The sequence below is a fragment of the Python bivittatus genome, unplaced genomic scaffold, assembly GCF_059951505.1.
Source record: "Python bivittatus isolate LINGU-HERP-01145 unplaced genomic scaffold, Pbiv_v1 ctg000070_np1212, whole genome shotgun sequence".
Lineage (NCBI taxonomy): Eukaryota > Metazoa > Chordata > Lepidosauria > Squamata > Pythonidae > Python > Python bivittatus.
In genome coordinates this window covers 51,413,762-51,441,659 of record NW_028277034.1, presented here as the reverse complement: position 1 = coordinate 51,441,659, position 27,898 = coordinate 51,413,762, and the positions used below count along the sequence as shown (strand labels likewise).

At 42.9% G+C, this 27,898-nt stretch overlaps 2 protein-coding genes across 2 annotated transcripts; one reads left to right on the top strand and one right to left on the bottom strand.

Moving 5' to 3' along the window:
- Window positions 1-556: 556 nt before the first annotated feature.
- JCHAIN (joining chain of multimeric IgA and IgM) lies at window positions 557-7,510 on the top strand. The gene is made up of 4 exons (XM_007441250.4): window positions 557-757; window positions 3,171-3,303; window positions 4,388-4,468; window positions 6,753-7,510. The coding sequence occupies exons 1-4, from the start codon at window positions 694-696 to the stop codon at window positions 6,946-6,948; spliced, it is 474 nt and encodes a 157-aa protein (XP_007441312.1). The 5' UTR covers window positions 557-693; the 3' UTR covers window positions 6,949-7,510.
- A 2,987-nt stretch (window positions 7,511-10,497) lies between these two features.
- Window positions 10,498-26,883, bottom strand: LOC103066793 (protein FAM47E-like). Its single transcript, XM_025175049.2, has 7 exons — window positions 26,502-26,883; window positions 20,605-20,762; window positions 18,506-18,656; window positions 16,007-16,204; window positions 14,856-15,008; window positions 12,077-12,154; window positions 10,498-10,889 (listed from the first exon to the last, which is right to left on the bottom strand). Exons 1-7 carry the CDS (start codon window positions 26,868-26,870, stop codon window positions 10,761-10,763), a joined length of 1,236 nt encoding a protein of 411 aa, XP_025030817.1. The 5' UTR covers window positions 26,871-26,883; the 3' UTR covers window positions 10,498-10,760.
- Window positions 26,884-27,898: the final 1,015 nt, after the last annotated feature.

Here is a 27,898-nt window from a genome sequence, read left to right as displayed (position 1 = left end):
AAATGCATTTATTCTTTAAGATGCCACAAGAATATCTGTGTTTTCTGCTGTAAAAGACTAATGGACCTATCCCGCTGGAAATCAGTGTCTTTTAGATTAGCCAAAGACTATCTAAAGCTAAATTTATTCTCTGCCACATGCTATCCTTTTTATGTGCTGATGGCCTCTCCTGAGTATCATCTATTCCAGAAAAGACTGGATTACCAATCGTACTGCAGTACTAGACAATATTAATTTGTTAATCAAGAGTTCCAAAGCAGTATTTTTCAAACTTGGCAAGTTTAAAATGTGTGGACTTCAGCTCCCAGAATTCCCCAGCCAACACTATCCCAAACCATCACAACTTGCTCAAAGCACACTATGTTACTTATTTCTCCATTTATACTACATGTATATCCTTTTAATAATTATTTTATGAGTGTCTCTCAATCCATAAACCACTATCAATATTAATAAAAAATATTAACTAAGGTGGGGAAGAGAAAATGCTACTGTCTAGCCAAGCTTTCAAAGAATGGGGAGGTTTCCTCTCTGATTAGTAAGCTAACAATAGCTTGTAGTTTCACAATGTCTGGTCACAGTCTTCAGTGCTGCTTGCTTGTAATCAGCATTGGTCTTTCAGAAAAAAACTGGTGTGCAATCCTTCCACGCACACGTCCTTAGCAGAGAAGCACCTGAGGACAAGAGTTAAGGATGAAGGCCTCTTGGATGTTCTATGGAGTTGGGATCATCTTTTGCAGCACAATTCTTGTAACAGGTATGTGAAATCTATCAAGAGAAAGCCATGCAGGATTGTCAATGCAGCCTGGAAGAATTTGCCCGTTGTTTTAACTGGCGCATTCATCTCTCAGTGATGCCCCTTAGAGACTTTTTAAAAGCCAATAATCCTGGGATGGGAGGCTTAATATATTCTGCTAGGTGGTTTAAAATGAGGTAGGTGTGCGTGCGTGTGCAAAACCCCCCCCCATTGCTTTAACTGGCGCATTCATCTCTTGATGAGGCTTATAGGAAACTTTTTGAAAGTAAGTTAGTCAAATTAAGTGTGCCTTTTTCCTATTGTGTTACTAATACTATATATTTTTATTATGCTCATTTTGTAGAAACTTTCTATAATCTTAGCATTTATAATTTTGGTTGTAAAATTTTACGTTGCATTCATCATAACCATAATGGCTATTCATTCAAAGTAAGAAATGCTGGAATAAAATGCTTATTTTATCCTGTTTTAAAGTGATGGGGGGGGGGGGAGGGACATAAAAATATCCAGAGACATCTACTTTAAACACTTCTAATTCAATAAAAAAAAAGCATTCCAGTATTTCTTACCTTTAAAAAGTCTCACTTCCTGCACCTTCATAGCTATGTTTTAGAAAATAATAATTCTAAGGTGCTTGGTCATAACAAAACTGTTTGATTTGCTTTTATGGAGCAACCTAAATGGTGCAATTCTGCTTCCTTCCTGGTCAGACAGATGAATGGAGCATATCACGTCTACCATGTGAATTTTGACATCTCTGTTTACCATCTTGCCTGTGGCGATGCCTTTTTCAGACTTGATGGTCAGAGTCCTTTTCTGGCAGAAACACCCTTCATTATATTTCTAAGATCCCCCAAAAGGTAGCTCAGAAGGGCGACTAAATTCAGAAGCTGGAATCAGGAAGGCAACCCAGATGGGTGGACATTTGATGAGACCACGACCTTGTGTGAAAGGAGGAAAGAGAAAAATGTGGGGTTGTAACAGAGCTGCCCCTATTTACTTGATGGAATCTTGGGCCGTTAAAATTGAAAAACTAAGTGACGGTCAGTTCAACAGGTTAAAGCTTTTCCCATCATGGCATCTCCAGTGAGAAAGACCAAGTGATATGAATGACCTTGAAAAAGTTAAAAGATTGAAGATTAAAACACCCGCACTCGTACACACAACAGCCTTTGTCAATTAGAAAAACTAAGGACAGCCTTTGTGCGAGCTGTCTGGACTAGGGACAGAGATGGGCTCTCTTTTTTCTATTGGGCCTCATTCCTCAAGTAATGTATTGGGGGGGCACACATTAAATAGGGCTGAATCAGGCAGGAAATGTGAGTGTGGGGCAGCCATCCCTTTTCTAAATTCTACTTTTCTTTCTTTCTGTCCTCCTCTTCTCTCCCTCTCTGTCTTTCAAACAGCAGCTTCCAGGGAAGGAGCCACCAGTAAAGTGAGTTTGCCATTAGGGCGACACCAAGATGAAATTATCCCAAAAGTCAAATGCAGCTTTAGAACCACAGGTAGCCCACAAGTGTTTAGAAGAAAAGAGACTGCAGGCATTCTGCATTCAGAAACCTCAGCAGAAGAATGCTGCCGATAAATTGGATGCAACGTGCTGGATAACAAATGTCTGACTGGGTCTATGAACTCTGCCTTTTTGGTCAGTTAGAATGCGGGAAGCTGATTTGCAACCAAAGCTGGAACTCCAGGTTGGCTTTGGTTTGTACAATGTATTGAGCCAAAATGCAACTGGCTAATTTGGAACTCACTACGTTGTACAAACCCAGCCAGTGTGTTAGTTGGTAGTTCAATAGTCTGTGCAAACGCAGGCAACATTGAATGCGTGAATTGAATAAAACCATAGTTGAGTTTACCATGGGTGTTGTGAAGACACAGCCATTGCATACAGAAAGTCCCTGGATCAAACCCTCCACCTCAGATACTTGAGCTGGAGAAGATCTCAGCTTCAGATGCCAAAGGCTGCCATTTGGAATCGATTCAGATCAGTTTCCCCCACCTAGTATGCTCCAGATGTCATAGACCAGCTTCTACATCATCTCCCTGCCAAATGGCAAGTCCAAGTCTTCTAAAGGGCACCAAGTTGCAGAAAGCTGAGCAAAAGAGATGACTCAGCTGATTTCAAGTATTCATGTGCAACTCAAAGATTAACTTGCAGGATCACAACCTGTGCCTAAAAATATATCTTGAAAGGCTGGGGTTTCAGATTCTTTTGCAGCCATCCTAAATTTAGCTTCCAGTGTTTTTCGGTTGCAGCTCTCAATATTACTAACCCTCCAACTTCTCATTCAGCTGGACTTGTTTTGTCGGGACTGCTGGATGCACGTGATGAAATCAAACCCTGGACAAAATGGCATGAGAGAATGTTCTTACTTTTTGTTGCCTCATTAAAGCATTTGATTTGTTTAAGCTTACTGGCAGCAGAATGATGAAGAGAAGGTTCTGGTGGACAACAAGTGCCAGTGTGTAAAGGTGACATCAAAATTTGTCCCTGATAAAGAGAATCCTCAAGAAGAGGTGCTGCAGAGGAACATTCGCATATTGTAAGTGGTGCCTTATCTTCCCTCTGCATTTTGCTTTTCTGTCAATATCTAACAAAAGTGTAATCACAGAAAGGGATGGGGCAATGACAGAGATGCACAACTTCTGGAGCAAGAGTGGGCAACCTGAACTCACCCACCCCCCAATCTTTTTGTAGCTCTTGAAGCTCTTTCTGGACTCAGTGTCAAACAATGTTGGCAAGACGCCCAAAACTGTAGCGCAGTCTCCCCATCTGGCACCCTCCAGATGCACTGGGACTGCAGCTCCCAGAATTCCACAGCCAAATTACAGGTGTTGCCATCCCAGGATATCTGGAGCGTACCATAGTGAGGAGATTGCTGTAGTCTAGACCCTAAAATACAAGACAGCCAAAGTGATGTAGTGATAAAGAGGTTGGACAAAGATGGGAGATACCCAGGTTCTAGTTCCCCTTCAGCTACAGCAGCTTCCTGGGTGACCTTGGGCAGTCCCTCCCTTTCATCCCAAGAGCTAGAGTGGTTCAGTGGTGAAGGTGCTGGACTAGGACTGGGGAAACTCCAGTTCTAGTCACCCCTTAGCCACAGAAACTCCTTAGGGGACTTTGGACCAGTCCCTCTCTCTCATCCCAAGAGCAAGTGTGGTCTAGTGGTGAAATGGCTGGACTAAGACTGAGGAGACCCAGGTTCTAGTCCCCACTGAGCCATAGAACCTAACTGGATGACCTTGGGCCTCTGTGTCATGTGAGACTGGACTATTCTAGCCTCAGAACATTTTGACCAAAAATTTTGCATACATTACCATCCAAATGTTTTCATAGGAGTTACCATACTGGTTCAGAGAACCATCTGTGTACAACATAGAGTACAACTATATTTTTGCGCTGTTGCTATGGAAAACTACTGGGAGGAGAGAAAACCTGGCACCCTCTAAACATGTTGAGCTGCAATACCCACAATTCTTAGCCAATATAACAGATGGCAGGGGATGATGGGAGATGCAGTCTTAGACAACTGGAAGGCATTTGTAATAGGGCAAAGATACATTCCTGTTGTACTTCATGAGGACAAACCAATATGTGATCAATCTTATTTTATTTCCTTTTTCCAGTGTTCCACTCAAAGCCAGAGAGAACATTTCTGACCCCACTTTGCCAGCAAGAACCAAATTTGTATACAAGCTCTCCCAACTGTAAGACTTTCTCTTGTTTGTACTTCAACTGGCACCAAAACATTTATGGGCAATTTCAAGGCACGTTTGTGTTTGCTGATGGGCATAGAACTGAAATGGTACCACCGCTGTGTGTCTTCTGCCAAAGCAGGTCTCTTGTCATTTTGCCCAAGGCAAATGTTGTGTCCTTGTAAGATGTTTTAGAAATGACAATATAGTGAAAAAAAAATATTTATTTATCACATTTATACCTGCCACAATCAAAAAGACTATCGGTGGTTGCCATTAGGAGTAGATAAAACAAATATGTAAACATTAAAACATTTATGGTGAATTTAAAATTTTAATAAAGCCATAAAACCAGAAATAAAATAAATACTTGGCAGCCTCACATTAACACTACTGCTATCTGAGTCAGTCTCTAACGTCAGTACAGGTATCTTCTCAATGTATCATGTAGCAATTACAAGTTCTTGACAACCTCATTATTCTTAGAGAATATTGAGTGAGAAGCAGTGAATATAGCATGAATGGCAAAATCGGGTTCATTGGTCAGAAGTGCACAATTTACGTCTATTCTGGAACTGAATAAATGGACTATTTATTTATTTATTTATTTATTTTCTATAGCTGCTCACGTATCTCACCATCACTTAAAGTTCTTATATTGAAGCAATCTCCTTTTGTAGCCATTCTTGTCCTGTAGTGTAGAATTTTGGATGTGCGGGGAAAAGATATCATATAGCGTCTCTCTTTTGCTCAGAAGCCAGGTAATTATGAACTTTAACAATAACGTTGCACAAACCTATAGCATTGGATATAAATTGTTTTTCTTTAAGGAGGAGTAGAGTTAACAAAAATCCCCCTCTCTACTTAGTCATGATTGTGGAGTCCTTGGTGCTCTCTGAGAATAATGAGGTTGTCAGGAACTTGTAATTGCTACGTGATACATTGAGAAGATACCTGTACTAACGTTAGAGACTGACTCAAATAGCAGTAGCATTAATGTGAGGCTGCCAAGTATTTATTTTATTTCTGGTTTTATGGCTTTAGAGGAGTAGAGTTATCAAAAATCCCCCTCTCTACTTAGTCATGATTGTGGAGTCCTTGGTGCTCTCTGAGCTTGGTGGTTTGCTTGCAGACATTTCATTATCCAACGTCTGCAAACAAACCACCAAGCTCAGAGAGCACCAAGGACTCCACAGTTCAACCCTGAGCTACATATATTCTCTTTTATTAGTCATGATTGTCACACAAGAGCTCCCAGTGTCTGTCTTCTTTTGGCATACATAAACTCATCAATTCCTTCCCTTTTCCCCCATTTCTTCCATTCAACTATCTCTGTGTGTTCAGCCTTCCTTCCTTATTCAGAAGTACCAGCTCATCTTTTACGGGCGTCCTGTCAGAGCAACAATTTCATCGCAGCATGTGATGAACAAACACAGCCCCAATAGCTGCTTTTCATAGAGCAAAGTAGCTTCAGCATGTTTGAGAGCTGAAGCAGGAAAGTTGGAACCAACAACGCTCAGGCCAGAGAGAACCGTTATGTAAATGTGGGGCAAATATCTGTAACTCTCACGGGTGAAAAAATGAATGGCTAGAAGTAGTGTGTTGACTCAAAAGGATATAAGGAAAAGGATCCAAACCTTGGGGCTGCCTTTGTGTTTGTGTGTGTGTGTGTGTGTGTGTGTGTGAATTTATATATTTTAATTCCGATATTCTGCAGCAGGCATATACATGACTTCTTTCTTGTCTGCAATAAAGCAACTTATCTAGCCATGTTGAAGCATCTGCCATTACCGATTGCAAGGTTGGGTTTCAGTAGAGATAATATTTATAGCCATGCCTGATGTGAAGACTTGACAGCGTTGGCTAATGGGGAGCTGAGCAGGATAGGGCAGGAGAAAGAGAGTTTATTCTTTCCCCCCTCATCTCTTTTCTGATTACTTCTTCACCTTGCCAACATGGGCCTGGGCCTCCAGCAGGGGAAAAATAATTCCTTGTGAGATGGGTGGTGTCTAAATTCAAAATATAAATAAACAAACAAGCAAATAAATAAATAAATTTCTTTTCTGACGAATCAGAAGCTAATTTAGTCACAGAGCAATTTAAGTTTTCATCTACTATTAATAAAGGCAAATGCAGGAGCTGCTGCTAAGTGAGTGGAATTCCATAAAATCATTTGGCAGTTTCAGCAATAACAGAAAGGTAGATTGATCCTCTCTTCTGGAATATTTCTCAGTGCCTTGGAGGGTTGTGGATGGATCCCTTGGCTTAAAGTTTCTCTTCCTGTCTTCTGTTCTAGCTGTGGCAAATGTGACACCCCAGGAAGTGGAAAAGAAGGGAGGTTTGGCCTGAACACTTTATGTAATGATCCTGAAGAACCCTGTTACACCTACGACCGGAATAAATGTTACGTTGCCTCCAGCTTGTTCTCCAACAATGGGAAAATAAAGCCCATTGAGACAGCCTTAACACCGGAATCCTGCTATCCTGATTAGATCACAACTGTAATGTTTGTTGGGTGTGTGAGCATGTCTACACCACAGAAATGTATGCTGACCTTATATCAGTGATTGCTTCCACAGCTCATTTGGGGGGGATACATATCCCAAGCTTCACATACAGAAGGACCCCCTTCCTTTCTCCCATATTGAGTATTTATATGGATCCATGGACAAAAAAGCCATACAAGTAAGAAGGGGAAGGAGGAGGTTAAATGAACATTCTATTCTCCCAAAGAATCTTGGGAATTGTAGTTTGGTCTGGATGCTGAGAATTTTCTGAGACATCTTAGATATCTCTCTTGGAACCATGGATCTCCTGGGTGAAGAGAATAGCCATTTTAAGTCTTTGGTGTAGACATCCTCATATTGCTCTTAATGCTTAAAAGAATGTTTAAAAGTTACCCATCTCTTCATCTGCATCAGCAGAATGCTGTCCCTTGATTTCTTCCACATGCTTTTTCCAATGTAAACAACTACTGCTTTCCTCTTATTATCTGCATTATCTACTACCCTTTTCATTAGTGCATGTCATCAATAAAATTATATTTCATTAGAATGATAGTCATTTCATTGGAACTCAACCCTATGAGTTAGAGTGGGTTAGATTTCTAACTGCTATGAAAGTGGTCTAATTCCACTTCAAAGACCAGCGCTACATCAAATTATTTTGGAGTTGGTCCTGGTAAGTTGTGACCTGAGGCCCTCAAATGTTTTCCCTCTTATCCCAGCTCAAGATGCTACATGTGGACAATGTAACATGTATTGGTGTGTATGGAGGGAGCTGTCTGAAATTATACATTCCACATTGACAAACCTGTGGCTCCAACTGGCTCTGTTGGTTTCCTGGAGGACCTCCCTTTTCTATCTGGTTCTTCATTTGTTCTCCCATCCTAGAACATTTCTTTTGGTTATCAGGAACCCCAGTCTCTGCATCACATAGTGGGTGATGTTGGGCAGGGGCAGAATTTTATTGGAGGGAACCACCAGTCACACCTCTTAGAATGTTGTGTGTTAAACAGCATGGACAGCAGCACAGCACAAACCCATTTCAGGTGCACAATAAGGACATAGTGCGGGGGCGGCAAGATTTAGGACTGCAGGAGTTCCTGCCAGCTGTGGGAGGGGAGTACAACTAAGCAGCTGTGTGGGTGTGGCTAGTAACAGCAAGGAGAAACTGGTGGAAGAAAACCTTCAAATCTCCATTGGGTGACTCTTGTGATCTTCTAGGTGTACCAAACAGCTCTGTGGGTTCCAACTGCATCATTTATTCCAATTTTCTACCAGTTGCAAAAAGAGATAAAGGATTCTGTAGGCAGCTGGGAATCCTCACCAGGTATTGCTCAGAAACTTTCATGTAGCTACATGCCCCAAGAAAGGGAAGCCTTTGATATTGCCTTCCAATTTATCAATATTTTAGATTTAATTAACACTGTAGTTAATTTTAGAAATGGTGCACAATTTGCAAGTTCTAAAGAAACTTTTGGAGACTGAGCCCAAAGCACTGCATAGCTCTAGTGATTTCTGCATGGCATTTGAACCACTGATATTTGTTCCTTCTATTACTGGATGGATAGTCAAGTAACGAAGCTTCAGTCACCTATTGTCCAAAAGTGAAATATGGTTTGTTAAAACCAAACAAACCATATTTCACTTTCACACAATATTGTTAGCATGTTGTGCAAATTGAGCTAAGTGTGGCTCATTCAATAAACTATAACTAATTCAAACATGGCTTGGCACAACTTGTGAATCTCTTCCTTATATATTAGTAAAAGCCAAAAATGGCATCTGGCTTTTTACCTAGTGTAACAGGTGTGGGAATGCTTGCATGAATACTTTAAAGAGGAAAGCTGTGTGCTGGAAAAACTTGAGAAGCTGAAGAGTTTGGGTAGAAGAATTACAGAGGAAATTCTGTGGGTAAGGAAGCTAAGGAGCAAGAAGGAAAACAGCAGCTATGCTATGCAAGATCTGCTGAAGCAAACCCTGGATTCCTAGATGTAGACACATTTCCTGAACTGCACTGATTCCCAGAACCACCAAGGATAGCAGTCAGCTCAAGTTCAGCTCAGGGGAACCAAGGAGAAGAAAGAAGGCCTGAATGGACATAATTTGATCTTGATCTCCCAAAAGATTCTAGAAAGTGGCAAATCAGAAGCTTGTAAAAGCCTCCCTAGAGAAAAGCAGAAAAAACTCAATCTTGCTATGCACAAGCACTCTTTTCCACCCTGATTTACTTTGTGCTGGCTTTCCAAAGTTGTAGCGACAATGAATGAATGAATGAATGAATGAATGAATGAATGAATGAATGAATGAATGAATGAATGAATGAATGAATGTTTGATGTGTAGGACTATTAGGTTTATGCTCCACTTTTGCTTTCATCTATTTGAATATCCTTCTCAGTACTCATAATTCAGTTTATAACTGAAACACAACCTGAATCATAATTGTTGTGCTTGGAGCCAAAGACTAAGAATTCTGGAAACTGCAATCCAAAGACATCTAAAGGATGCCACAGTGGGGAGAGCTGACCCGTGTCACATGTTCCTATTTACAAACATGCTTTCACACCACATCTGATCAGTTCAGGCCCTTTCTTCCCTTTTTCTTCTCACTCTCTCCAGGACTTTGAGGGAGCTGAATTAGCTGGACCACACCTGTGCTCCATCTATAAAAGAAGGAGCCCTTTTGCAGGGGCTGTTTGTGATCTTGCTGAGAGGAGAGATTTTGTGTGTGTGTTGGGGAGAGAGAAGAGAAGGTTGAAGGTAAGAGAGGAGAAAAGTAAGAAATGCCAGGCCAGAAATGGCTTGGAAAAGTCTGGACAACCAAAACACAGAAGAAGTGGGCTCTGATTCAGACCCACAAGAAGAACCCAACAGCCACACTAACATCTCCAGAAGCACCAATAGCCTACAACCCATACCCAGCTAATGCTGGTACCAAACTTTCTCCCTTCCAGCAAAAGTCTTGGAGCCCCTGAAGACCTTGCAGCAACTTGGGACAGAGGCAAGCAATACCTGATTGAAAAGCCCAAAATAAAGCCAGCCAGTAACTAGACACACCTGGGTAGCAAAAAGATAGCTAAAATTCAGGCTGAGGAGTTCCACAAATTCCATGGTTGGGAGAGTGCCCAAAGATAATGCTAGCTAGGCTTGATCAGTTACTCAGGTAGGGGCCATTCAACCCTTCCTGTGAAAAGGAAGAAGGAAAAGAAGTTAGTAAAAACTCACAGAAACTATAGAAAAGAAATCCTTAGATACATAATATAGAAATGTATAGGAAGCATAAGAGTAGGGACAATTAAATAGTTATAGAAAGAGCGATAATATTGAGAAAATAAGTGGTTATCCATTTTTGCATTATAAATCTTCTGCAACAATGGGAGAAAAACGAACTCCATTACTTGTGTGTGGTCTGTACCATCTCCCAAAAAGAACCCATCACCCCCACTATGCAGAACAATTCTTCACATGTCTATTCAGAAGAGAACCTTCTTTACTTCAGTTGGACTTATTCCCAAATAAGTGACTAGAAGACTACAGCCTTAATTCATTTTTCATTTAAATCCATTCTCAGAATTGCTGAAAACTGCACTGTCTAAGAGGACTGTGGGATAAACGTATCATCCTGCTTACATAGAAGATCAGTTGGGGAGGGGCTCTATGTATCAGATCAAATAGCTGGAGTTCTGCAAATGTCCTGAAGGAACTTGTCAATTCAGCAGAGAATTCCTACTTAAATAACATCCAAAATAGAGCTGTAGCAGGCTTCTGTTCTCTTGATCACGGGATGCTTGGGTCTTTGTATTAATTTCCCATCACTGATGAATAATCTTCTTTGAGCTCTTTGCATCTCTGGAATTCATTCTTGGTGTTCTTCAAAGCTCCCACTTTTGGTCCAACACCATTCTGTTCCTCCAGCATCTGCTGCAAAAACTGAATCAAAACATACCATTTCACTGGATGTTCAAAGGAACTGTTCTATAGGCTCTATGATCCCAACTTTTGCTGACCCAAAGACTCTAGAAAGTGATCTTATAAAAGAAAGAAATGTGAGGGATGTAAAGGCTTCCATGCAACTGCAGGATCTGGTCTCCAGCAACAGGTTACTGGATTATTAACAGCACATTTTTTCTGACTACCATGATTTGGGTCATCACCTGCTTGATAAGGGGTGGAACAGCTGCTTTTCAGGCAGGAAGTCTTCACGTGAAAATATTTACATCTCCAGGAGACCTCTTCCTAGCACACCTACCAAGATTTTAACAAAGGGCTTGCTGTTATCCTAAGGCAAAATAGTTTGGCTTTCTGTCCTTGAATTTCCTTGGAGAAGGAACACAATTTTAAATGTAAAAAATTAGACTTGTTCTTTAAAAGTGAACATTGAGTTTCTTAGGATTTTGGGAAAGCAACTTATTGGAAACAGATCCTGCTATTTACAGTCCTATGAATTATAGCAGGCAGGAGTCAAAGCAAGGGCCTTTGGAGCATTGTTCAAAAGTTGCAATACAATTCTCAACACAGCCAATAATGCATGACTTAACAGGCATAAGAGCTCATGTTCTTCCCTTGCAGCCTCCAGCTGAAAGACTTCTCAGTAAACAAACTCAAAAGATCTCCTTCCCTAAGTTCATGGACAGCTGGTGCCAGGCAAAGGAGGCAAAACACTTGGGTCACTAAAAGTGAGGTGGGATGGGGTGAGATTCCTCTTTCATATGCTGTTTCAAAGTCTTCAGCCAAATACCTATAGACCTCCCAATCCATCTCTCCCCACCCTGATTCTCTCTTGGTTCACTGGACTATAATTTTTAACACTGAGCCAGCTGGCTAGGGATGCTGAGGGTTGTAGAGCGATGCATCTGGAAGCTCAAGATGCTAAAAAGCTGCCCTCATCTAAAACTAGACAGGAAAGAGAAACAGAATGTCAGTAGATGCAAAGTGAGCCCTTTTGGTTTTGGAATCACATCTGAACAATAAGAAATCAGAGAAAAGCAACCTGATGCCCTCCAGATATTTTGGCCACTGAGTGTGTTGGTTGCAACCAATGTTTAAAAAAGTCCTGAAACATTTGGAGGCCATCAGATTGTTTACTGCTAGGTGAGATGTAGGCATTTAAAGTTTACCTCTGGTATCCGGTAACCTTTTCTTTCAAGAAACTCCCTGAAAGCATGAGTTCCATGAAGTTGTATGAACTTGGCACTCTGCAAAATCAACCAAAAATCAAGATAAGTCCTTCCCTCCTTCCCTCCTTCCCTCCTTCCTTCCTTCCTTCCTTCCTTCCTTCCTTCCTTCCTTCCTTCCTTCCTTCCTTCCTTCCTTCCTTCCCTCCTTCCTTCCTTCCTTCCTTCCTTCCTTCCTTCCTTCCCTTCTTCCCTCCTTCCTTCCTTCCTTCCTTCCTTCCTTCCTTCCATCCTTCCATCCTTCCTATGCTCCTTCAGCCACCTGCCCATTCACATGGGGTATTTGTTCATTCCACTTGTAGATCAGCTCTGTACTTGCCTGATCATCAGTGGTAGGTAGCAGATCTAACAAAAGTTTGACTCAGGAGGAATGCAGAGGGGATCACTGTAAACAGAATTCTACAGCTAAAAAGCTGGAGCTCAGAACAGACCATTCCTCAGTGACAGGAACCCTTACCTTGTCCTACCTCCCAGTTCCTCCTCTCTCCCTTTTACACACTAGGATTTAGGCATCATGGCACCCTTTTACCAGTTGCCCTAATGTGAGCAGGAAGACAGCTCAGAGCTTCCCCCAGTGATCAGTATCTTTACTGTACATTCTTTAATTTTCTTCATTTGTAAGACAATGGATTGCCTTACCTTGGTTTGGGGAAGCTGTAAAACACAGCAATTGGAGCCAAACAATCCAATCTGAGCCATGGTGGGTTGACATCAAGGTTGAGGAGAAATCATTCTAAACAACTTCCCCAGCTTGGGCACTCCCAGAGGGTGAATTTCAACATTTGAATTCTCCAGCGAGTCAGAATTCTGGGAGCCAATATTTGAAGGATGTCCAGGTTGTTGCATTAATGGGGACAAGAGGGTCCCTACATTTCTACTTCCCCCTTCTTCTCTCTTCCACCTACTGGAGTGTTGTCCTAACTTGGCCACTTTAAGATGAGTGGACTTCAACTCCCAGAATTCCCCAGCCAGCATGGCTGGCTGGGGAATTCTGGGAGTCCACTCATCTTAAAGTGGCCATGTTTGGACGACACTGACCTACTGTTTCTCTTCATAGACAATTATATCCAATTTGGGCTGCCAAGAAACAAATGGCTGCAGGAAATTAACCACCCCCCCATCTGCACATCTTGTACTTCAGATCACACGTTGTGCACATCCATATGCACAGCATCTGTTGCAATATCCTAACATACGGACAATCCTAGAAATATAGTTGCAGTGAGAACAAAAACCTTCTGCCTTCTTGCCTCTCTTCCAAAGGTGGGGGCCAGTGGACAAAGGCCAGAAGAAGACAATACTGTATGCCACCAAGAACGGGCTGGAGAAAGAGAAGTTGCCCACCCACAGAGCTGGCCAAAGCTTTTGCTCTCCCACTATGTCTTTTTGAAATTCTACATATCAATAAACATTTTATCTATTGTCAACTAAATGAAAGGACCTGGCTGGATCCATATTTGCTCAGGGATGTCAGAGCACTGGCATGGAGAGGTTTGCTATGGTTTCCAGATCGGCTCGGTGCTCCTGTGATTCCAAGCTGTCATCACCGCTTGGCAACCAGAACGATTGACTTCTGACTCAAATGTTGCTCAGAACTTTCCCTTTTTCCTTTCCTTTTTAGCACTGACGCTCCATAGAGCTTGAGGAGGTCCCACTTTCTCATCGGTAGAATCACTTGCCTCATCTTGCCTGGTCTCCTTGGCTGGCCCCCTTCTCATAGTTAGTAAGCCACTGTAGCACCACAGTGTCCTCACCCAATATTCATTAGAGCAAAAGGTCATCTTTGCAGCTCTTTCCAGTCAAGATAAGCTGTTTCCTACTGCAAAAACAGATGGGGCCAGACAAAGACAGGGATGTGAGTCCTGGCCAGATGATCAGTTCTTCCATTGGTTAGCAGAAGTGAGCACTGGTTGGTTTCAAATACATTTTTGGCAGGTGCAGCGAGGACAATTGCAAGAACTATTCCAAAGGTTTGGAGACCAGATCAGGAAATCAACTCCACAGGAAGGCTAAAACTCCTTTTAGTGAGATTGGCTATACTAACATAATCTTGCAAATCTGATTGTGCTGTATCCCCTCCCCTCTCTTATAATCCAGTGAATCAGAGAGGCTTCTGCCTGAGCCATTTCCAAATGTTATCTTGTTGCTCTGGACTCAAAAAACGTTCAGCCCCTTTTGCTAGGTAAGGGTTCTTGCATATTTCCATCAAGATCATTTTCCTTACTCTCTATACCCTCACCTCTCCACTCATTCAGGCAAAGGCAACTGCAGGGTGGGTCAAAAAAGGAAAAAGTTGCAAGGCTTTGATCGTGCAGGTGTGGGCACCATCTTGAGTTTTTTCAGCCACCCTGTGGATACCTGTGCACAGAGGCCCTTTGGAGAGATTTGCCAGAAGTACAGCAACATGGGATCCAGCCTTGCTGTGGCAAGTCTCTGGAATACATTGCCAGCTGGCTTTACAAACACATCTTTTGAAACAGCCTTTTAACACTGGACAATTCTCATTCATTCCTGGATTCAACTGGGTTTTATTGTTTTATGCTCTTCCATAAACTACTGAGAGACATCATTAGTTGGCAGTACAAAAGGGATTACAATAAGCAACCCCCCTAAAATGTTCCACTTCCTCACTGTTCGTATGTTACGTGGTATTTTTACTGGTCATGCTGTATTATTAATCCAGAATCTGGAAAAGAAATCTTCCTAGGAACTTGCAACATACCTCTTCACTTATGATCTTTCTGGAATTCTTGATGTTGCTCTCTTTTGCTTTTGGGTTTTCTAAAGGTTCATTTGCTTTCTGTTTTTTCCATGTCTTGGGGTCCAGATACCAAGCCCCATATCTGATCTTCTCCCATCTGGGCTGGCAAGGATCCTGGGAGAAGAGAGGGAGGGAAAGAACATCATTTTTATGTGCTCCTGAATCTCTCAGCACCAGGGACCCTTTCTCTGTCTGTGAATCCCAAGAGCTGTGAGTAAAATGGCATGCTTTTTTTATATTAAAAAAAAAAGGTATTCTTGCAGAAAGCAAAACAGAGAAGCAGGACTTGTAAATACTGTTCAAGCAATTCAAACGATACAGAGAGTCCTTGTTTAGCAACTGCCTTGTATAGCAACCATTTGCAGTTATGACAGTGATGAAAAAGTAATTTTGCAACCAATCTTCACATTCACAACCTTTGCAGGTCAGTAAAGCAAAGGAAAGCTGAAGTAAAATCATAATCACAGCTGTAGTTTCATTTAGTGACCACTTCAGTTAAAGACTGAGTTGCCTGCAGCATACTGTGAATCCTCTTTAAAAACGTCTTTAATTTTTTTAAAAATGGCTGCCATTTGGAACACAGACCCATTCACAAATTCCAACCACGATGCCCATGGCTAGTCACAAAACAGCCCATTGCCAGAATTCAACCTGGTATAGTTACTTCCCACCCCGCTACCCTCCCAGGCTCCAGTTACATCCCCATTACCATCCCAGAATATCTTTTCTCTTTCTGAACAAGCAGGTGGGCCACATTACCAACATAACTACTACCTGCCATGTTTGTTTTCTAAGAATGTCTGTGGGACCCCATGTAAGATCCAGAAGCATTCTTGGAAATAAAGTTGATGTTAAAAGTTGTGCTTTCCTTTGTAGCAAGCCAGTTTCTTTTTCATTTTTAAAAGAATCTATTAACAATTGAAAGATAAATGGGGGAGGAACCTGATGGTGTCAGAGGAAGTACGTCCAGACCTATCGTTATTCTTGGGCTACAGATTGCCTATGCCCAGCTTAGAGACTTGGGATTTCTTCAGCTTTCCCAAACAAAAGTCAAGGCTTAACAAATAATCTTCATCAATGCACTATGTATCTGGATGCTAACGGTCACCCACCTTAGAAGACTGAACATCCTGATCAGGGTTCTTCCTCATGGCCTGAGAAGGTGGCATTCCAACATGCTTCCTTAAGTCCATTGGTAGATCATGGAGTTCCTCAACATGAATTGGAAGAAATATAGGGAGCATGGTCTTGTAACCTTCATCAAACATACTTAGAACAGCATCTTCATCGATGTTATATTTCTCTCCTCCCTGAAACGGGAATTCAAATCAAGCACAAGTATCCAATAAATGCATTATTTTTTTCCAGCAAAAGGTATATTCTTTCTGTTAATTTGTTTTACTTATTTATTTATCTGTAAAGCAAAATGGTAAATAAGCTTTGAAATATGCTGCTTTTTTTAAGCATCTAGGAATCAGTTTTGGTTTTAAAAAGTACAAAATAATTCAGGTTTATTATAAAGCTACTGGCCAAGAGTTCAATAAGTCAATGCAGATATACAGGATGTAGCTAGGTACTTCTGAAAGATTTAAGCAATTATTCAGGTCTAGCTGAACATTACACATAAATATACAAAGCCACCACCCTCTTCTGTTAATCTGCAAAGGAGAAAAAATAATTTGGATGGAAAGGAAGTTAAGGTGGAAGTTATATCTATTTTCTATTTGATACTTATGCACACTAAGATTTAGGAAACTTCCACCCCGTTGCATTCGTTTCCACTCCCCGATCTCTCAAAAAGGACTGTAGTGCAAACCTGCAATCATCTTCATGGGCAATAACTTCCAAAGGGAGAGAGCAAGACTAAGCAAACAGATGGTGAGAGGTAAGAGATCCTGCCAGTAAAGGCCCCCAAAATTCTACAGAGTTGCAGCACATCAAGAAAAATGTCTGTCTTTGCTGTGGTTTCTCATATATCTCAAAGGAACTTGTAAAAAAATCAACTCAACTGGATTTTGCTGTCATCATGGGAGTTTGGAATCATCTGGAGATGATTCTGAACTGCTGAAAGGGTTCCATGTCTAAATGAATGGGCCAGTAGCTTCCCTATTGGACTTTAAAGGAGCAGGATAGAAAAAGTATTGACACTTTTGAACTTTGGTATTGGAAAAGACTCCTGAGAATACTCTGGGCAGCCAGGAAAACAAACCGATGGATCATCAAACAAATCAAATCAGAGTCATCACTCAAAGCACAAATGACCAGGCTCAAATTATCATACTGTGGACAAATTATGCAAAGATCTAGCTCTCTTAGAAAGTCTACAGTTCTAGGAAAGGAGGAAGGAAAGAAAAGGAGACCATGATCAGCAGAAGGTGACTCAATTACAACAGTGATGAATGCACTATTGGAAGAACGGAAGTAGTATAGGTTGGGGACAGATCTTCCAGGAGAAAATCTATCTGTGTGGTCACTGAGTCAACACCAATTTGATGGCATATAATCAATCAGTCAAATAATCAGCATTCCTATCTTAGTATAGATTCAAAAGGCACATTGAAGGGAAACATCATCCCAGGACTGGAGGAATGACTGAGCTCCCATTTGAAATGGAGGCGAGTGCAGCAGAAAAGCTTGCTCTGTCCTCTGGCTTGTCTGCTAATACATGAAGAGGTGGTTGCTGGAACAAGTAGAAAACAATTGTAAACAAAGCAGCAACTACAGCAGGGTGGGGACGGGGGTGTCAAAATCTGCAGTGTCACAATCAAAGTCCTGTCCTTTTCCTTTGGTGTACCCACCATCTTGCAGATTTTGACACATCCCCCCTGCAGATGTATATGAGGCCAAGTCAAGAAGTTCTTACCCAACGTTTTAATGTCAGAGAAACAATGACTTGGGTTCCAAGGGGTTCCAAGGTCAGCTGGAAGCTTGTGGGCTATAGGGAACCTACCCTGATTTTAAATTATAGATGTGATCCAGCCTTCCAAAGGAAAAGATGGTGGTACAGTTGGGCCTTTGCTAGTCATCCAAAAGCAGTGGAGGGGACACTGTTTTCACAATGCAGGCATTTCAATTTCCAAGAAGATCAGGTGCATCCTAAGAGTAAGCTAAGTTTGTAGCTTTCGCTTGTTCCAAGTTAAGGGGCTATCACTGAATGGGCCACAGCAGATCAGTCCCCTAGTTTGGAACCCAATACCTAAAAAAAATCCGCTCCGTTCTCTAAAATATCACGGGGGACTGTGATAATGCTGTGATTCCAGCTATTCAGAGGAGTTTATACTTCTCCGAATGATGCAACACTGTTCTTGGCCATTTAAATGTTTCAAGTCCAGTCTGGTGGACACCTTCCCAGCAATGTTGTCTAGATATGTTGGACCACCACTCCCATAATATCATACATGCTAGCTATGCTAGACATGCTATGCTAGACATGCCTATGTCTTATAGTCCAACTCAATGGGAGAGTTGGGTTACAGAAAGTGGATGAAGCGTTGACTTTTTCAGTTTCTGGTGTATTCAGAGCAGCATCAGGAGACACGCTGGGTGGTTTCTTTGGTGCAGAAGACATCTGGGCTAGGAAAGAAAATTCAGTGGAGGTTGCTCTGACTCACTAGAGAATCGAACCCGTCGCAAAGGTCTTTGGTGACTTGCTTTATGTTCTCGTCGAGAGGTGGAACGTAATTCAACCTGGCCTCCAGTTCTCTTGCTGCCACTTCTATGGGGGAGAACCAGGTATAAGGAGCCTTGTTTTTTGGACCTTTGCTGTAAGAGACATTTGCACATGCGTTTACACCACAATATTTATCGAGTAGCAAATCCCAAGATATTTAATGAGCTGTTCTCCCCATTAACTAAGCACTAAACTGCAGCCTTGTTATCTCTGCTCTGCTGGGACTAATTAATATCAGTCAGTGTTTATTTACAAGTTACTTTTCCTAAGTAACCAGAGGCATCAACAACATGGGAGCCATGATCATGAAACTGAAGACCAGCCCTCTTCTTAGGTGCATCAATGCAGTAAAAAAGGAGCAGAACTTTATAGTTGCTGCTGCTGCCATTTTGACTTTTTAGCCCCCCCACCCCCCAGACACCCCAGAACCAAAGTGTTTATTCCTTATCACATTATTAATTCTCTCAATAACTCTACAAAGTAGAGTTCAATCAACTGGACATTTATCCACCTCAAAACACCTCCCCTATTTTTAAACATTTTACAGACCCAGTAGGCACACAGTAATTTGTTTTTCAGCAAAACTTCAGCCACGTAATTTTTCCATTTCCTTATTTATTGTATAGCATTTATGATCCCCTTTTTACTGACTCAGGGATACATAACTTTTTCAGGGCTGAGTCCCCCTCTTTGCCCTTCAGTGACCAGACTCCAAAAGCCAGTAGAGAAAATGAAATATATCACTATTATTGCAAATCCACCCCCCCCCACACACACACACTACATCGTCTTAAGATTTTAAGTGTTTCTTGGCAAACGCTAAAGGAGAGTTGTTTCTTATCGTTGCTTTCTTCTTGACGTTACTTTGACCTTTCAGTCTAACCTACACCCCTGCTCTCCTGTCCAAAACCAAACTAGGCCTAGCCCTGTTTAGCTTTCCAGGTCTGAATAACTAGTAAAAAACAAGCTAGACATTTGGGACAGTGGAAAATACAGTGGTACCTTGGGATACGAACGCCTCTACTAATGACCTTTTCAGGTTACGACCAGCTCCGGCCACAAAAATTTACCTCAATGTGCAAACTCCGCCTCGGGGTACGGTCATTTTTCTGCCCTGACACATGATCCGCGGCCGTTTTCCCGCCGCGCCGCACCCAGCCGTTTTCCTGCCGTGCCGCGCCCGGCCATTCTCCCGCTGCGCTGTGCCGCGCCCGTTCTCCCGCCGCGCCGCGCCTAGCCGTTCTCCCGCCGCGCCGTGCACGGCGCCCGGCCGTTCTCCCACCCCTGACGCGTGGTCTGCGGATGCCAGAACAGATTAACGGTAATTACATTGAACCTTATGGGAAAATTTGCTTCGGGGTGCGACCAAATTCGGAGGGTGGAACGGATTAACCAGATTTACATTGAACCCTATGGGGAAATTTGCGTCAGGTTATGACCAACTCGGGATACGCCCAGAGTCACGGAACGCATTAAGTTCGTATCCCGAGGTACCACTGTACTTTATGTTCCTCAAAGACAAGGCTCTGCACAGGCTGGCCACACGGTGGCGCTCAAGAGCCAAAGAGAACCAGTATATTGGAGAATAAATCTTACATCCCTCACTCATAGTACTAGCTTGAAGCCCCCCAACCAAAAAATCCTCCCCCCTCCATTTATTCTGTCTGCTTGGGCCAAATCACGTAAGAAAGCTGGAGGAATGTGTGCTAAAGCTGGACTTTATGCACAAAGCAATGGGCAAAACCCTTCAAAGTATCAAAAAAAAGCATTTAGAGAGGGTGGTTGAACAGTCTGGCCCCAGGATGAAAATACTCCCCACTTGCCAAAAAATGCCCGGAGTGAAGAAGTTCCAGGGGGAAGCACCTTTCAACTGGGTTGGCTTTGGACGCCACGTGATGCCATCGCCTGGCTTCCTTGGTTATGGCTGTGCATATTGCGGAAAGGCAGCCCTTGTGATTCATAATGCTGGTGGATGATGGGGTGGGAACTAGACAGTTATGGGTTGTGAAGCTTGGGCACTATCTGTGGCCTGGCACTCACCAGCTGACCCGTTTGGCCCTCGCTTGTCGGTTTCTTTTGTCTTCCAAGAGGGGCGGAATTGTAGAAGGAGGACGGGGTTCCCGCTCGAGGTTGGCATCAGGTTCTTGACTAGCAGGAAGCACATCGGGGTCGAGGACGCTCATGACTTCCTTGAAAAGCTGAGATGGAGGGAAGGGAAGGGAAGGGAAGGGAAGGGAAGGGAAGGGAAGGGAAGGGAGGAAGGAAGGAAGGAAGGAAGGAAGGAAGGAAGGAAGGAAGGAAGGAAGGAAGGAAGGAAGGAAGGAAGGAAGGAAGGAAGGAAGGAAGGACTTTCTGAACACAAATATGTCATCCACGTCTGGCTCCAAACAAATTATGACATCATCATATTTCAAGCATAAGATTCTAACTCATATTTGTTTGTTTTGTTAGTATATTTATCAATTATCAAAATACAAAAAGCCTCTGCCTCTTTGGGAGAAAAGACAAAGCCCTCTTGGTTTTTTTCCGACTCTTTGTGGTAAAAATAATCTCACTGGAATTGGAATGGCAGGATTTCCTTCTCCGTATAATGGATGTGGAGAGGATGAAGACTCCTAGCCCTGCTGGCTGAGGCTGCTGGGAATCGTAGTTCTGTGATTCCCACCCTGATTGTAAATTCAGGGGTTCCCTCACTGGGCAGATGCTCGAACCCCACAGTCCAAATGCCCCTTCCAATTCTGCAATCTGCAGGTTCTCGTGTTCACCATCAGAGGCTTAAAAAGGTATAAGACCAGGATTCCTCCAGGATGTCCTGTCCATCAGGGTTCCTCAACCTTGGCAACTTGAAGATGGGTGGACTACAACTCCCAGAATTCCCAGGCTGGCTGGGGAATTCTGGGAGTTGTAGTCCACCCATCTTCAAGTTGCCAAGGTTGAGGAACCCTGAGGTACATGTAACCTTATTTTTAATACCATAGGACAGTGTTGTCCAAACTTGGCCACTTTAATTCTGGGAATTGAAGTCCACTCATCTTAAAGTGGCCAAGTTTGGACAACACTGCAGTAGGAAATCTTCCTTTGAGAAGCTGCACCTCCAGGGGGCGCCCCTGAAACAGAGTCTCACCCGCTTTTTGCATATTCCCTATAAAGAGGTCAGTGGCCAACTTTCCCGCCAGCAGGGGGCGCTCTAACAAAGCCCTCCATCCACAGATGTAGTACGAAAATGACCAACTTCTGTTTATAAACAGATCACAACAGTTGTGCTTTCTACTTGCATTAAGAAATCAATAGCCATACAGATTTGGAAAACATGTATGAACACAACTGTTATTATATTTCAAGGGACTCATTATGCAAAGGGGAGGGCATCCCATGAAATGAGATCTTCATCCAAGGGCGGCGTTAGCCAGGATGAGCCCATGATTCCTGCAGCCTATTATCCTCCCTCCTGTGCAAACTGGCCAATGACCAAGGGACAGACAAATGCTTCCGGACATGAAGCTGGATACCTTAAGGAGAAGGACACATCAGTCTGGAACCAACCCTCAACAGCAAATGGTAGATATAGCAGGAGAGTTCTTGAAAAGGCCCCAAAGGAAAAGGCTTGTTGTGAACTGAGTGAATGACCATCTTTGCCTCAAAGTAAGGCAAACGCTAAAGAATAATACGACTTCCGTCCAGAGCACAAAACGTGCCAAGAACAAGGACCGTTTTTTCTCTTTACTCGGCTGAAATCTGTGGCTGCTTGTTCTCATGTACTTTGAGTTCTGACACTTGGAATAACAACAAAAATCCCCTCTCTTATCACTTTTAGGCATGTGAGATTCAGACGGGGAATTCCTCCCAGCGCTGGGCTCCCATGAAAGAGAATCCTCCGCTGGTGTCAGCTAAGATACTCAGAAGCCCTGGCTGTCGACTTCACCAGTTGCACAACTTCATGAAGGTCTCTCTCTGAACCCGGAAACTTCCCCTGGGAGACAGATAACTTAGCAAAAGAGGAAACTTAATCTCTCTTCAACCCACGGGTCAATTTGTTTAGAAGACATTGTTTTCATGCAGGAGCATCTGGATTACATCAATGAAAAGTCTGAAAGCCATTTCCACACATGCTTTTTCTGCTGGAGTGAAGGCACCTCGCTAACCGTTTCCGGTGGATGTGTCCTCATGCTGATCTCATCCTAAACTTGTGCTGAAGCTTTAATTGCTCCCTTCTGGAAGCGGTGTTTTTCCTCTTATTCTACCCAGGATGCCCCATCCAGCACATGGAAGAGGTGGCTTGAGGTGACACGGTCAAGAATGGGGATCTGCCCTGCATCCGTTGGTCTGGCAGGTCTGCTGTGGGTCTGGTCCCCGGGCTCAGCACCCCTTTTTCAGGGCTGATTTGGCTGCGAAGGAAACTGGATCGCCAGCTTCCACCGGCACAGTCTTTTTTCTTTTTTCAGCAGGTCAGTCAAGGCCTTGACCACTGGTCCTAGAGAGTGCAAAGCTCTGAAATTAACTAGGCCACCCTTGGCTTAAGGCATATAATTGAAAGGACTGTCAGGCAGTCAGGATGCATTGTGGAAGCAAAGTTTTGGACTGGGGCTCCCAGGTGGGAAGGGAGCAAGGCAAAGTGGTTGCGTGGATGTAGCCTAAGTAGGGCTAGGGAAAACTTGTTTGGTGAACCCCAAACCCCAGTCACCAAGGAAGCAGGGTCCAAGGTCTCCCAGACAGTCGTCCAACAAAACAAATGGGGGTCTACAATGGCAGCTGGCAGATATAAAACCCACCTCCCAAACATTAATTGGCTGAAGCACAGTAGTCACACTCACAACTGCCTGCTTGGCCAATGGGGAGGATCCAGTGACAGAACAAAGTTTTGCCAGACTGTCCTGGTGCAACGGCTTAGGGGAGACCATGGAGGACAGGAAGGAGCTGTGGAGGACTCTGCAGTCCCTAAAATGGGAACCCTTTGCCACTTCCCTACCTGGCCCTTTCCCCACCTGTGGATGCTCTTGCCCACGTACATGCTTTCCTCCCTTTTTCTTTGCAAAAATTGTCATGGAAACATGGCCTATGAGTTTGCTGGAGTGATCAGCTGTGCAGGAATGGCTTGGTCCCCATTCATCACCCCTTGAAGCAGCTGGTTCATTCTGCCTAATGGTAGAGCTGGCCCTGAAACAGATCATCGTTGGTTCCATCTAACTTAGTCCTAAAGCTCCTGTGATGTTCTTCAGCTGGGCATGTGGTGATCGAGGTGTTTTCAGTGTGTCCATGGGGAGAGGTGAAAAGAAGCAAGTTGGCAGGTTCAGCGCTGCAATCAACGCCCCGTCCTATTATAGGTGCGGGCAGTATTGACACATGCACAAAAGGGATGCCACTTGGTCACAACGCTGTGGCCACCATCTTGAGTGTTTGGACCACCCCTCCCAGACACCACTGAGCATTATCCTTTACCTTCCCTTCTTGTCTCCTCAATCACCCAGATTTCAATTTTAGACCTCCAGAGACACCTTGGGTCTGCCAAAGGTCAAGTCAGCAATTACAAAGCAACTCTTAGTTTCTCATTCTTCTCAACCAGCTTTCTTTTTTTTAAAAAAAAACTCCTTAGCCATCTGGGAATTTACACAGAGAACCATCTGGGAATTTACACAGAGAATTTGATGGACCAAATCAAGGGGCTTCCTTTGCCACTTTCTCTTCAAACTCTTGCTAAACAGCTCTTTATGAAACAGATACAACATTTGTTGTTGTTCAGTCGTTAAGTCATGTCCGACCCTTCGTGACCCCATGAACCATATCGCACCAGGCCTTCCTGTCCTTCACTGTCTCCCGGAGTTTGCTCAGTTTCATGCTCATTGCTTCAGTGAGATACAACATAAGTCCTCAGAAATTTATAAATTAAATATATTCTGCAGCAGAAATATTTATAAAATCAGATCATGAGACTCTAGCTTAATTATTTCAATATATGATTACTGTGGCGAGATTATTATATGTATAAAGATGGAAAGATTGGGCATTACCCACCATGGAGGAAGGTTGGTGAAATTGACAGAACTTGCTGAGATGGCCAAATGGACTTCTTTAATTAGAGAAAGGTCATTACTGACATTCATCAATGATTGGAAACCCCTTATGGACTTTTTGTGTAAAAATGAAAAAAATGAACTTGTGATTTACAGTTTTGATGATCAGACAGGATAGATTTTAGAAAGAACAGAGTCATGATGTAACTTTAGAGAGAGAGATTAAAATATAATTGTACTTATAACTGCTGTGAGGATTATCAGAAGCCACCTCTTTGTACCTTTATATCTTTCTTTTTTTTTCTACTGTCTTCTACTTTTTTTCTTATTGCACTTTGAGCTTTTTCTGTTTTCTCTGTTTCTTTTTAGTTTTCTCTGTTCTATTTTAGTTTGTATTAGTTCTTATTATTGCTGTTAAAACTTTTAATTTTATATGTGTGTGTGTATGTGTGTATCTACACACTGTATATATAATTGAAACGATTAAGCTAGAGTATTTGTATGTATGTATGTGTGTGTGTGTGTGTGTGTGTGTATACTCTAGCTTAATTGTTTACTCCACCAAAACAATTTATTGGTAAAAATCCAAAATTTCCAGCCCAGTTATTTAAAATTTTTTATTTTAAAGGTTTGGAGCCCAATTAGGATGGGATGGGACAAGAGGTTAGAGCAATTCAGACCCCAGATCTTCAGTTTAGTCAACCTCCATACTTCCCCATCAACTATAACTGGAAAACACCAGATGGCAATTGACTTTTTCCCTGTTGTGGCAGAATGTATTCATTTAATTAATTTTTTGCTTGTTTTCTATTAAAAGTAATCTGAAATTGAGCTAACTTTGTAGGAATTATAGATTCTAATAAGAGGGGACCCATGCCAAATTGAAGACAAACTATTATAGATCAATATAAATGTAGATGTACTGATGATATATACACACACATAGTTCCGTGTCTGTATCTATGGAAAAAGAGTGCCAATATAATGTTTATTGCTTAACCAAGTTGGGAACCATTTTCAGGCACTCTTTTCTGGGCATAAATCCTGCTCATTTTCTGATGATTAGGCCCAAGGTTGTTTCGCAACAACAGCCATACCAAATATTGATCTTGTTAATGAAAATCCTGCCTGATAAACAACCAAAGTGGAATGATAAAAAGGGAGCTCTATTTCTCATTCTTTTAAAATTTAATACATTTGTGTTTAATGACCTATTATAATACTCCTAATTTTCTTCATTTTGATGTAATTGGACTTTTGTACCTGTGTGAAAAGGCTTCAGTGCTGTGGCCCTCAAGCCAATGAACTAGTCCTCATGAGGTCCTCGGGACAATTTGAGGTCCAGATTTCTGCTTTAAGCATCTTAAGTTCCCAGCTATGAATTCTGTTTTCATGCTTAAATATTATAGCCAGACCTTTCCTAAATGGTTCATTTTTTGATTGCTAACTGAACTGAACCTTGTTACTCCCTTTCCCTTTCCCTTATGCTATAGGCTCATTTCTCAATAAATGGCATACTGGAGTTTAAATATAACTCCCTGGCACCTTTCTGGTTTTTTATTCTCACTTATACAAAGGCATGCCTGCCCGTGTCACAAAGATGCCTCAACACGTACTTTCCCACCATGTGCAGAGACGCCAATTGGTGTTGAAAAATTAAAATGCTGGTGACAGCCATGAGATCAAAGCCACCTGCCTTAAAAAGGTGGACTTTGGTCACACAGTCATGGCCACCATCTTGATATTTTTGGCCCCCCACCGCTGCAGGTCCCCATATACACATAGTAATACTGTATTCCATATGGACGGATCTAAAAGGGTGCAACTGATTTTCTTAAAGTGGTTTTACTTTAGGCTAAAGAGTGGAAATGTGACTGCCATCAAAGAGCCCAGATTGAAAGACCTTGTAAAAACTGGGACAGTTCTCACCTCTGCAGGAATGCTCTCTTGCAAATGTGGGTAGAGCGCTAAAGGGTGTTGGCTGAGGCAGTATTCGGCTTGAGCAATGTGGTCCCTTCGTGTTCGGCTCACCAGGCTGAGCTTGGAAGTGTAGCTCTGTGGCTCGGTTAGCATCTTTCGGGACCCCTGGGATGCTCTGACAAGGTTCTTAGGCTTCCCGGAGAGAAGAGGAGGGCTGGGTCCCCTGGCCGGTTGGGTGATGATGCCCTCAAGGGAAGGAAGGAAGCCCTCTCTGAAGTCATCCAAACCGCTCCTCAGAAACCGCCAGCGTTGGCCATTCAAGGAACCCGAGAGTCTGGATTTATGGCAGCCGTGCTGTTGAAAAAATTGAAAAGGCATGTCTTCCCCACGTGGATCTGAAAAATAACCACACTTGTTAGGGGTTATCACTTGGTTTGGCTGGCCTTGCCATGGCTGAACTGGGCTGACCCACCCAAACCGAGCCAGCAAAGCTGCTGTCTGTCACTGATTGTACATCTATGTTGAGAAAAGCATCTTGGCTTAATTTCATAAGGGTTTATTCAAACCAGATGTTTGCAGCCTCTCGAGCAGGAGGATGCAGCTTCTGGTGGCTTACAGATTGCACTAGGATTTCCACAGCAGATTGAGAGCTATGCCGTTTTGTTTCTGAAGCCCCCCCAAACATCCCAAGAGTGAAAAAAGGGGGGCAGCCCTGCTCCCTTGGCGGGGGAAGCCCTGAGAGCCACAGAAGAGATGCTGGCTGGGGGGCACTTTGTTGGCACTCTCTGATGTAGCACCTCCAGAGATGGCACCCCTAATGTTTTTGTAGCAGCTGCGCTGTATTTATTTGTTTGTTTCCTGCAGGACTTCTAGGTGTCACAGGAAGTCTGGCAGTGATCTTTTCCACTCAGAAATGAACAAAACAAAGATATGTAATTGCTGGGTTTCTTATCATCCTGGGAGGATAAGGAAAAAAGAGCGATTTTCTTTTCTAAAGGATTGACCGTAGAATCATTATAAAAGCAGGTAGCTGGGAGGTCTATTACAGTGATTTTGCTCAGAAAAATGGAAGTGTTATCTCAGGGAAACTTTCTGTATGATTCTTTTCCTCTTTTGCTTCTGCCAAGCTTACTCTAGTTCCCCCAATTTTCCTGTAACACCAGAGTGAGTAAAGGAAAGAGGAGGAGGAGGAGGAAGAGGAGGAGGAGGAGGAGGGGAAGAGGAAGAGGAGGGGGAGGAGAAGAGGAGGAGGAGGGGGAGGGGAGGGGGAGGGGAGGGAGAAGAAGAGGAAGAGAAAGAGGAGGAGGAGGAGGAGAAGAAGAGGAGGAGGAGGGGGGAGGGGAGGGAGAAGAAGAGGAAGAGAAAGAGGAGGAGGAGAAGGAAAAGAGGAGGAGGAGGAGGAGGAG